This window comes from Haliotis rufescens, unplaced genomic scaffold (assembly GCF_023055435.1).
Source record: "Haliotis rufescens isolate VD_foot unplaced genomic scaffold, xgHalRufe1.0.p SCAF_4, whole genome shotgun sequence".
Classification (NCBI taxonomy): Eukaryota; Metazoa; Mollusca; class Gastropoda; order Lepetellida; family Haliotidae; genus Haliotis; species Haliotis rufescens.
In genome coordinates, this window is record NW_025964112.1 from 56,434,349 (window position 1) to 56,446,562 (window position 12,214).

General features: G+C 40.7%; 1 protein-coding gene across 2 annotated transcripts in view; it reads right to left on the reverse strand.

Moving 5' to 3' along the window:
* Positions 1-573: 573 nt before the first annotated feature.
* The window catches only part of LOC124114594 (abdominal ganglion neuropeptides L5-67-like), a 46,006-nt gene continuing 34,365 nt past the window's right edge, over positions 574-12,214 (reverse strand). For both annotated transcript variants that reach the window (XM_046475244.2, XM_046475254.2), the window contains exons 3-4: positions 6,096-6,243; positions 574-1,352 (exon numbers count right to left, since the gene is read on the reverse strand). In XM_046475244.2, coding sequence (XP_046331200.1) covers positions 1,337-1,352; positions 6,096-6,243 — 164 coding nt within the window. In that variant the 3' untranslated portion in view covers positions 574-1,336. The remainder of the gene's footprint in view (positions 1,353-6,095; positions 6,244-12,214) is intronic.

Consider the following 12,214-nt stretch of genomic DNA (forward strand, 5'->3'; position numbering starts at 1 on the left):
GACATTGTTGAGATCACGTCGATGTTGCGTATGTTTGACAATGCTTACTACAACCCGGTTATTGTAGTATAACTATGATAGTGCTGGCTACTGGAGACTGTAGTATAACTATGATATTGCTGGCTACTGCATACTGTAGTATAACTATGATAGTGCTGGGTATTGGATACTGTAATATAACTATGATAGTGCTGGGTATTGGATACTGTAGTATAACTATGATAATGCTGGCTACTTGGTACTGTGGTATAACTATGCTATTGCTGACTACTGGATACTGTAGTATAACTATGATATTGCTGGCTACTGGATACTGTAGTATAACTATGATATTGCTGGCTACTGGGTACTGTGGTATAACTATGATATTGCTGGCTACTGGGTACTGTGGTATAACTATGATATTGCTGGCTACTGGGTACTGTAGTATAACTATGATATTGCTGGCTACTGGGTACTGTGGTAAAAAGGATGATAGTACTGACTGCAAGACGCCCTCTTTATCACACAGTGTCCACATTTCCCTGATCTCACTCACAGCCGCAGGCAAATGATATTTGAAGAAACGCATAATCATCCATCACATGTTTATTGTCTTTGCAACAGAACACTGTGAAATAGAGGCGGCCATTTGATCACATGGACACATCTGGTTACCGTCAACAGAGCAACATATCCGAGCAAAACCTGGCTGGGCAATTGGTAATGGCGTGGTAGTGGCATGTAGCGTTAATCTCGCGGAAAAAGTACGTGTGGCAATTATGGTCACATCTGTAATAATTCATTCATTTATGAAAATTCCATTGAAATCTTATGGGGTCAGAATCTAACATCGGTAGCAGTCAAATAATGCACTTCAGTTCCAAAACCATTTCCTTAAAGAAATCACCGGTTCCTTTACTGAGTGAAGCACTTTGTGGTGGGTATGGCCTATGTCTTGTGCATGGTGTATTTACCATCACCCAATGTTAACACTACATGCCAGTACACAAGAAGTTTTTCAGCATTCGGATATGGACATTAGATATATCTTTGACTTACGACTTATATATAGTAACACATTTAATGGACTATCTCGGTCTGTTAGGTGCAGTTTCTCCTGAGATACAAATCTTATCACAAAATGACAACAGCAGAGATAAAGTGTCTTTGAAGAATCATTCGAGTCTGAATACACTTCATGAATGTGACTGTCAGAGAGGAGTGACGTGAACATCTCGTACGGATGACGTCATGTCTACGTCATAACTACGTCATTATTAGGGTAGAGCTTGTGATGGTATGAAACAACGGGTCTTTCCCTTCCGGTCGCAGCTATGGTTGATGACTCAGCGTCTTACTTGCGTTTGTTCCTGGAAAACAAATGAGAACATTGTAGATTTTAAAGAGTGACAATTGCGGGAATGAGTATGTGTATTCAGGGCGTGACTGAGTCATTATTGCTTAACGCCGCATCAGCAAGCTTGCAGCTATTCGCGGCGAATTGTGTATTTAGGTTATAAACATAATTGTATTTGGCACCGACGGCGTTAGCAAGAGGTTTCAAACTTTAAATTTCCGGGCATCGAATGCTCAAACAGATTTGGTAAACAGAATGGTAAAAAAAGCAACTCAATCGAAAGTGTGCTGATGGGGATTGATCGTGCCTAAAGTGTTCTCAATGTGGTATCCGTTTCCCAAAGATAAATGGCATGGGTTTCTTTAAAATTGGGGATGGAGGAAACAAATATGCCCGTGAAGAAAAATATTCATACACAGTGAAAAGTCCAGTGCCATTTACCAATGTTTATCAACCAATCAGATGACAGTACACACTCAGAATCATTTTACAATAATTGATGTGCAATGGTAAATCTGAATTGTAGGTGCAATGAATTCGCAAGCCATACCCTAACCCAAACTGCTTAAATGGCAAGTGTGCTTGACCAAGCATGAACGACATTCTATGATTCCATTCTTAAGGTGTTTTTATATGAATTTATTTTCACATATAAAAAAATGAATATATCAACAATATGTAAAGAAAGTGTATGAGACTGTTCTAAAGAGAAATATTTTCTTACTTCAGAAACGATGCATCTACTCTTGGTGTGTAAGAATACTTTGTACGCGGTTGCAAAGAAACCACATCATAAAATATTCAGAATTAAGAATTTTAACCGCGACATGTTAATCAACTCTACTCTCAACAGCCTCTACAACAATCTCTACAACAACCACCCACTCTGTTTTTGTACGATGTAATTCCAGAGACCGGATATTAAAATATTTAAAAATTAAGTAATGAATACGACAAATCCAGGCAACACCTTTGCGTCAAAGTCTCACTGAGAACGGTTAGCAGTATTCAAAGCGTTCGCGCCCTTGAAGGTGTTTTGCTATTAGAATCAAATACTGAATGTCTCAACAAACTTTGTAATCTTTCACCTCAGTTGCAGATTCATTAAGGAATAATCTCAATATTCTACAAAGGTTGATAGTTTCCCTTGACCCAACATGTTATCTGGTTAGACATCCCATAGCGCTGTTTGCTCGGGATTTAATAAGTAAATGTTCCGCAGTTGTCCAAATAGAATTACGTGAATCCGATGAGCATCAAATGGTCAAACGTGAATATTGACGGAGATGTAGTTGACAAGAGAACGATGTAAACGTTGACAGAAGACTAATATCGCATCTCAAAGGAAGACGCCATCGCTCCCAAGGGAGCAGTCATTATTTAATTGTCACCCACATCGTTAGTCGGCATAAATCTGTTGGACTATGAAGGACAGGATGAGCATATTGGTATGTGTGTCAGCACGTTTTCATACACACAAGGGATGACTTATTATTCATAACACGTCGTATATAATCCGGCTGTTTGGAACTACTGAGGCAAGGAATGCTCCCTGGACCGGTGACTGAATATGAAAACTATCGTATTTGGACTTGTAATGTAATTTGGTCATTACGATGCTCCCTCGATACTCTCCCGTCTACGCCAATGTGATCAGCCCAAGATAAGCCTGTAGACAAATATGAAGTTTAAAACACGACGACGCATTCCATATTGAGCGCTTGACATTTGAAGTTCATTGGTACGTCCATCTTAAACGAGATGCCAAAGCGACATGGGATCTGGTGATGGTGTGAAGCCATCAATCGACATATTCTTTAAAGTGCCACAGAGGAGACCGTGAAGAATGGTTTTCATCTACGTGGGTTATGTCTCTTTTTTTGTGGAAATGACACGCGAAAGACAATAGTAGAATAAACCTTTCAGTTGGAACTACAGTAAACTACGGTTATAACGAACTCAAAGGGACTACTAATTTTAGTTCGTTATAACCGTAGTTCGTTATAAGCATATATACAGCATAACTACAGCAAATAGTCGGGACCAAAAAAGTAAGTTCGTTATATCCGTCAGTTCGTTATAAGCGTGTTCGTTATAACCGTAGTTTACTGTACTTTTGACTTTATGGAATACAGTCTTTAATGGCTAATTCAAAACCATTTTGAACTCAAGCTGGAACAACGGTACCCGCTTTGCTTCAGGAACTATAAAGAAATAAAATAATAAAGAATTATTTATTTGTAAAGAATTGGAAGTTGTGTCTTTAAACGTTTGTATCTTCAAAGAATCAACCCATTTTTTTCTTCTTTGATTTGCATTTAAAAGTTGAAGTACTAAGTAAGGATAAGATTTATGGATGAACAACTTCTTTATTACAATTAAGAGCGACGTTTCGGTGTGGGTTCTAACACCGCTATCAAGCAAGTGCTTTGCTTCAGAAGGGGGTGAGTATGGTTTTACGCCGCTTTTAGCAATATTCCAACAATATCACGGCGGGGGACACCGGAAATGGGCTTCACACATTGTCCCCATGTCGGGAATCGAACCCGGGTCTTGGGCGTGACGAGCCAACGAGTAAGCTATTAATACAGAATGCAGAATTGAAAACGGTCTCTGTCTTCTTTTTTGTGTATTGTGAAATGCATACGTCATCTTTTTTGTGTATTCTGAAATGTATACGTATCGTTCTTGTTTATTCTGAAAAATATATGTGATGTACATGTATTTGTCTTTCGCGAACACATGGTATTATCACTGTTTGATGGAGAGTCATAAACACATGCTGACGGATAGTTAGAATCTTCCAAAGGACTGGGGGCGGTCGGGTAGCCTAGTAGTTAAAGCGTTCGTCACGCCGAAGACCCGGGTTCGAATCCCGACATGGGTACAATGTGTGAAGCCCATTTCTGGTGTCCCCCGCCGTGATATTGCTGGAATATTGCTAAAAGCGGCGTAAAACCAAACTCACTCACTCACTCCAAAGGACAGTGCTTTCAACAGATATTTCTTATTATTATGGGGGTGGTGGGGTAGCCTAGTGGTTATAGCGTTCGTCACGCAAAAGGCCCGGGTTCAATTCCCCCATAGAATGAAGCCCATTTCGGGTGTCCACCGCTGTCATATTGCTGGAATATAGCTAAAAGCGGAGTAAAACCCAACTCACTACCGTGTACATCCATATCCATCAATCCATTTTCAGTCGAGTGTTTCAAAGTAGTCGTAAGGATAACATGCAGTGTCTCGATTCAGTAGACTGTAACTCCTTACTACGGAATATAAGGAGAGAAAAAGCATTTATACGTTTAGCCCATGCCGAGAAACAATAAACAAGTAATGCTTTCTCTTTCCATGAGGCATAAAAGCAGAAATAGTGATAAATAACAGCTTGGCACTAAACACATTACACTTTACATCAGTGATTTTTACTGTTATCGTGCCACATCCATCCCCTTCTGCAGGCCATGAAGGGGCTGCTGACGCATGCACACGTCGAACAGCCACGCCATTACATGACGTCACAGCTCATGGAACCACCAGAGCGTTTTGGATGACGCTAATGTCAAACAAACTAAAAAAAAACGCGGCGTGAACACCGAGGTTTGGTGCTGTGGTCGTTACGCGTGCCGCGGAAGAATCTATTTCCATTAAACAGGGGACTGAGGTAGAGTGTGACAGGCTGCACGTGGAGCCGTCAATGGGCCACGTCGGCTCGACGCATGCACTGTAGCTCTTCACATTACGGAATTAATTGTAAAGGACTAGCTGTGTTCGACCGCTTAGACATTAATCATTGATTAATCGGTAATCCGACATGAATAGTCTTTCAGAACAGAACTCTAGATTAGCTCTCGGATTATCAACCGGAACCAATCCCCTAGGGCGTTAAAAGTATAATGATGATAAAAATCGGTGATAACTCCAAGTGCGAAAAGGGTAAGCGTGTCCTGCTCTACCTGCCACTCACACAATGTTTTATAAAAAATAAGTGTTTGTTTGTTGCCTTAGGATAACCAGCAACTATAAATCACGAAAATCTTCCACATCAGCTGTTGTTATCGACTGGACAGATAAAGCAGATCCGCGTGTCAGATCTTAGTTTTTCATAACCTTGTTTGCCGTAGCTTGTACCGCCAATTTGCACTCTTGTCATTGAGGTTCTGATAAAATACATTGCCATACAGGCTTTAAATAATCTTCACAAAGTACACGTTTAGAAAAGATGAGATTTTTTATTTACACTTTCTTTCCATTTTAGATGTTGAAGTTTGTTTGTTATCTTTTATTGATCAATAAGAATTATGACCCATATCACCAGGATGGCTATATCATGTGACGGTAGAGTAAAACTGAAAGAAAATGCGGATGTAAAAACAATATATACACATGTAGTATTGTCCGTATCGCTTTTGTCGTGAGTGTTTATGTACACGAGTTCGAATATGTCAAATGTATTGACGTTCCAAATTAAGTCATGAGAAGGTTTGTTTCTTTGTTTGTTTGTTTAACGCCGCACTCAGCAATATTCCAGCTATGTGACGGCGTTCTGTAAATAATCGTGCCTGGACCAGACAATCCAGTGATTGACATCATGAGTATCGATTCAGGCAATTGGGATACGATAACATGCATCAACCAAGTCACCGAGTCTGACCACCACGACAAGCATAGTCGCCTTTTACGGCAAGCAAGGGTTGCTGAAGACCTATTCTACCCCGGATCTTCACAGATCCATGAGGATGTGGGAGATATGACATACCATAAACATTTCCTGAAACCAGGGACATTGGACTCCGTGCAGAGTCTGTCGAGGAGCCTGAGGACGCTGCCATCACTGTGTGTCTCTAGTTTTTCTATAGGAATCTCATACGGCGAGGAGGCAGGCTCGGGGGAGTGGTTTGATGAATCTGGAAGAAAACGGCAGTGGTGAAATGTAAATAAAAACGACAAAACCATTTCCATTATCATTAGAAATGTCTGCTTGAAATCTTGATTGCACGATTCCGACTATATGTGTTTATGAATCACTCTAAAATAGTGATGACACCAGGTGTTAACGAAAAGGTGACCGTATCTTACCCCACCGGTGCATCCACCACAAACACATGCAAAGACATGTCAATTGTTCGCCCGAACAAAACACGTGAACATATTGTACAAGTCAAAATAGGGAACTGCATCCAGGTAGGCTCGGAACTTATGTATACAGTGTACGTATGTAAGTATGCTGTGTTCCGACCAGCAGTTGAGCAAGCTAAAACTACAGTCAGGTCAAGTATCATGGCAACATATTCAGGGGTAAGACATGCACGTAATGGGTAAGAGATCGACCTTGGAGAATCTGTGTGTGTTTAGATGAGGGGGAATGTTCATATTACTTTCAAGATATCAAATCGTACAATCGTACAATCGTACAACACTTCAATTCCAATACATCCAGCATCCCCAGCGTATAATTAAAAAAAATAAATTTTCACAGTATCTCTGTTATATTCATAAACACGTATTTCATCGGCCATGGGCGAGGTGAGGTTAAATGGGGTTTACGGTCGCGTCCAAGATTATTATAGCGACGTGCATGCACGTGTGCGTGTTTGTGGCTGCTTGTACTAGTCCGGACTGATGCCGATTTTATAGTGCTAGCCCTCTGAGATACCATGCCGCAGTTTAACATGAATACCCCAATCAGACACAGTAAACTGACTCAGAGCTGACCAGTCCTGATACGGTCACCTTTTCGTTAAGCCCCTTAATGCCAAGCGCCAGACAGGGTAACAACAAGTACCATCTTTTAACGTCTTTTGGTACGACGCGGCCTGGGTTCGAACCTCGAACCTTCCGCTCTCCGGGCGAACGTTCAACCACTGTACCACGGAGACGGTTACATCAGCCATCATGGGAAAAGACGCGCGGGATATATATACCTTTAACATTAGCAGCAGGTACCAACTAATGTCACATCTGAAATGATGATCTTGTAATGATGCCTACAAGGAATGCCACTGGACGATCACATGTACGACATTATCTTCATCAAAAAAGCCTGTAATCATAACACTAGGTATGCAAGCGTGTATTGAAAGCGTCTTTATGTAAGTGCACATGTATTTCTACAACATGGCCTTTTATCTTGAGGAATATAGAACCACAATAAAAGAAACCATTTCTTTTGCCATGTTACTCCTGGATTAAACGGGGCATTAAATATTTCATCTCTGCCACATGAAACAGGATATATTGAAGGTCGATGGACAAATCAAATATCCAAATACACATTTCTCCGAAAACTAATTTAGCATATACTTTTGTCTGAGTCCTTCCTGTGTGAAATATTTCTTGTGGGAGAGCAGATCGAATATATACCATTACATAGGACTCGATAAAGATTCATTTGTCGTCAAACAAATTCCTCGGAAAAGAACTTTTGCATATACTATTGTCTGGGTCCATCCTGTGTGAAATGTCTTTTGTAGTTGAGTAGATCGAATGTGCCTAACTACATCGTGTTACTCTAAACAAAGTCGCGAAACTAAGCACACAGATCGACCACTTCCGGCTACTTTCGTAGAACTTCGTGTTTGTTGCCTCGAATGACGTCATAGCCTTCATCCGTGTCTTTGAGAAATCTATTCCTCTTACTGAAACATGATGCTGCGGGTGGTGTTTCGTTCTGCTTTCCTTGTCATACGATTGTGTTGGTATTGTATTGTCGAAATGTTAAACGAAATCAGCGAGCACACCGCCAACCGGAAGTATGCTCCAGCAGACCGGAAACTTAGCATGTGTCCACCATTTTGAATTTCACGCTCTGCTCTATTTTGTCTGAACAATGGCCCCGTTCTGTCAGACTAAACGTTATGGCGTATACCGACTAATTCCCTATTACCGTTATTGACAGATTCAATGTCTTTATCTCGCACTTATTTAGAAAAGTACTTCGGGGAGGAAGCGTGCCTGGCACACATTGTATGTGCCATATCGATGTTGTACCATGTCGTGAGAGTATTGACAGAAACAATTAAAAGAAATAATATCGTTCTTTTCTATTTGGTGTTGGTAGACTGGGATCACTGCGTCGCCAACATGCTCAGTGAGGAGAGATAATGTCAGATTTAAGTACTACCTGCAAGGCAATGTTTTTTTGTTATTCTTGTATTTTACTCTTAAACAATAACACTAATGCACTTTCGTCTCAGCGTTCAATGGTGAAAAACTCGATGGAGTGTTAAAGAATGTCTCAAAACTTACACAACGATGACACGTGGTGTCTCTTGCAAACTGACTAACAATTGTACAGGATGACAATTATGAGCATGCTGTTTATCTTTGAAATCTTCGAAAAAAAAGAGCATGCTCGATTGTACGTAATAAGATGTGAAATCTAGACACAAAATCTGGGAGCTGTTGGCACATTGATGGCCATGAAGGGAAATTGACTGTTGGAAGTTAATGTTATCGCTGTTGCAATGGTATATGATATATGCTGTTTCATCACTATAATAGCTAACCCCCGGGGCCCAGAGAGGAGTGCGCATTTTCAAGTCACTGGGCATTAATTTCAACTCTGGACTATTGAACCAAGAGTGTGACTGGTGCCAAGAATGTCTCAACAGGCAATATTGGCCCAAGACACACATGAAATATTTACACATGTGTCCATCAAAAAGCGTGTTTAAATTAGCCTATGAATCTTGGTATTATTTCTGGGCCAGGATCAAGAAATAAATTGCTTATGGGTGTATAAGTTTAATCCATGATATTGATTTTGTAAAGCAGACTTCTGAGATGAAACAGATGGACGAACCACATTGGTCAACATGTCTCAGTCGTATCAAATGGTTGAACATGTATTATTTAAGATTGTATAATTCGGATATGATCAAGGAGCGGTGAGGTGAAAATGGGTTTAACATCGCGTTCAAGAATATTGCACTTATATAGCGACTTGCATGACATGTGTGTGTGTGTGTGTGTATGTGTGTGTGTGTGAGTGTGTGTGTGCGCGTGCGTGCGTGCGTGTGCGTGCGTGCGTGCGTGCGTGTGTGTGTGTGTGTGTGTGTGTGTGTGGCTATAGTGCTAGCTCACTGAGACATAGCACGTCGCAGTTTAACATGAATACCCCACTCAGACACAGTATACTGACTCCGAGCCGACCAGTCCTTGTTTTAGCCCCTTAAAGCAGAGCCCCAGACAGGGTAACAACAAGTATCATCTTTTAACGTCTCTGGTATGACGCGCCGGGGTTCGAACCCTCGACCTTCCGCTCTCCGGGCGGACGTTCTACCACTAGACCATGGAGGTTTTTAGGATATGATCATAACACTAGACATATACCACACTGTCCGACACTAACACTAGACATATACTACACTGTCCGACACTAACAACACCAACACTAGACATATACTACACTGTCCGACACTATCACTTACACTAGACATATACTACACTGTCCGACACTAACAACACCAACGCTAGACATATACTACACTGTCCGACACTAACAACACTAACACTAGACATATACTACACTGTCCGACACTAACAACACTAACACTAGACATATACTACACTGTCCGACACTATCACTTACACTAGACATATACTACACTGTCCGACACTAACAACACCAACGCTAGACATATATTACACTGTCCGACACTAACAACCCTAACACTAGACATATACTACACTTTCCGACACTAACAACACTAACACTAGACATATACTACACTGTCCGACACTATCACTTACACTAGACATATACTACACTGTCCGACACTAACAACACTAACACTAGACATATACTACACTGTCCGACACTATCACTTACACTAGACATATACTACACTGTCCGACACTAACAACACCAACGCTAGACATATACTACACTGTCCGACACTAACAACACTAACACTAGACATATACTACACTGTCCGACACTATCACTTACACTAGACATATACTACACTGTCCGACACTAACACTAGACATATACTACACTGTCCGACACTAACACTAACACTAGACATATACTACACTGTCCGACACTAACACTAACACTAGACATATACTACACTATATTCCAGCTGTATGAAGGCGGTCTGTAAATAATCGAGCCTGGACCACAATCCAGTGATTGACATCATCAGCATCGATCCAAGTAATTGGAATACGATGACATGCATCAACCAAGTCAGCGAGCCTGACCACCTGATCCCATTAGTCGTCTCTTACGACAAGCATAGTCGTCTTTTACGGCAAGCATGGGTTGCTGAAGACCTATTCTACCCTGAGCATCACTACACTAGTTGGTTGACCAAAGGCCTTGCTATAAGTGACATGCCAAATAATGCCATATATACTGCCAGTTTGTTAACTGAGGTAGAAATCTGCCCAAAACCTGCATGAGTTCTATCAACTTTTAACTTGACTCTAATGCCTGAAGACTTGTCCATTCCTCTCTTGTACAGGATTCCGAAGCTCCATACAAATCCATACAAAGAGAGATCTAAAGCTCGATGTAGCAAATGTACCAACAAATCCCTGTCTCAAAGATTAACCATAATCCTAAATACAATCACGGAAGGACTTTCTGTAGTATTTGAGACAAGTGGAATTAATCTCATGTGGATTCTGAAACTGTCAAAGGATTTGCTTGACTTTTTACAAAAAAAACAAAGAACAAGTTTCAATTCTGTTAAACCATTTGATTTTTCAACTTTGTACACAACTATTCCACATGACAAACTTAATGAAAAACTTAATTCCGTAATCCATGTGGCTTTTGTTACAAAACGTGGTGACCATAGATATAGTTGCATATTTAACTTCAGAGGTTCAGGTCAATATGTCATAAATGAAAGCAAATGCCGTCTGAAATTTACTGAGAAAACAATAGGTGAAAACCTGGACTTCCTCGTTGATAACATCTATGTAAAATTTGGGGGTAAGACATATTGGCAAGAAGTAGGCCTCAACATGGGCACCAATTTTGCTCCACTTCTTGTTGATCTGTTTCTTCATGCACATGAATCAGAATTTCTGCTCGGATTGGCAAAGTCAAATAAAAGTAATTTGGCCTAGAAGTTCTGATCGATGACCTGATATCGTCCAATAATCATCAAATAGCCAATTCCTTTCCACTGATTTACCCGCCATAAGAAGACCAGTGTGACCGCTTTATCTGTTTCATATTTAGATCTGAGAGTGACAAAACTCACTCCACAAGACTATTGACAAGAGGAATGATGTCAACTTTCGAATAGTCAGCTTTCCCTTTATGTCGAGCAATATTCCTGCAGCTCCAGCCCTTGGTGTCTACATTTCACATCTTTGAGGTACAACCGAGCGTGCTCTTTCTACCAAGATTTCAAAGAGCGTCATAAACTCATAAACACATGCTCATAAAATAGTCGGAATCGTAAAATCTTATGAATATTGAAAGGGTCGTGTCAATTTTATTATTTGATCATGTGAGGAAATTCTAAAGTGACCGTTTACATTCTGTTTGCTAACAAGAGTGGGCGAGTAAGGTGTTACTCTTTGAGCAATACCAAAGTAGGACAAATCGGAAATGTTGAGAAACAAATCACGGTCTTCAGCTAACGAGCCATCGCTTAAACCACAAGGCTACCCCACCATATAGGTAAGCTGTTCATATAGGTAAGCTGTTCATACTAGCTGCGTGTATGTACTGTCAACAATAATTGTATAGTATATTTTGTTTTCCTTTTCCGACTTTCATTACCATAATGTTTGAGGTGGTGTGGTGAAATGGGGTTTAACGTCGCGTTCAAGATTATTGCACTTATATAGCGACGTGCATGCACGCGTGTGTGTGTTCGTGTGTGTGTGTGTGTGCGTGCGTGCGTGCGT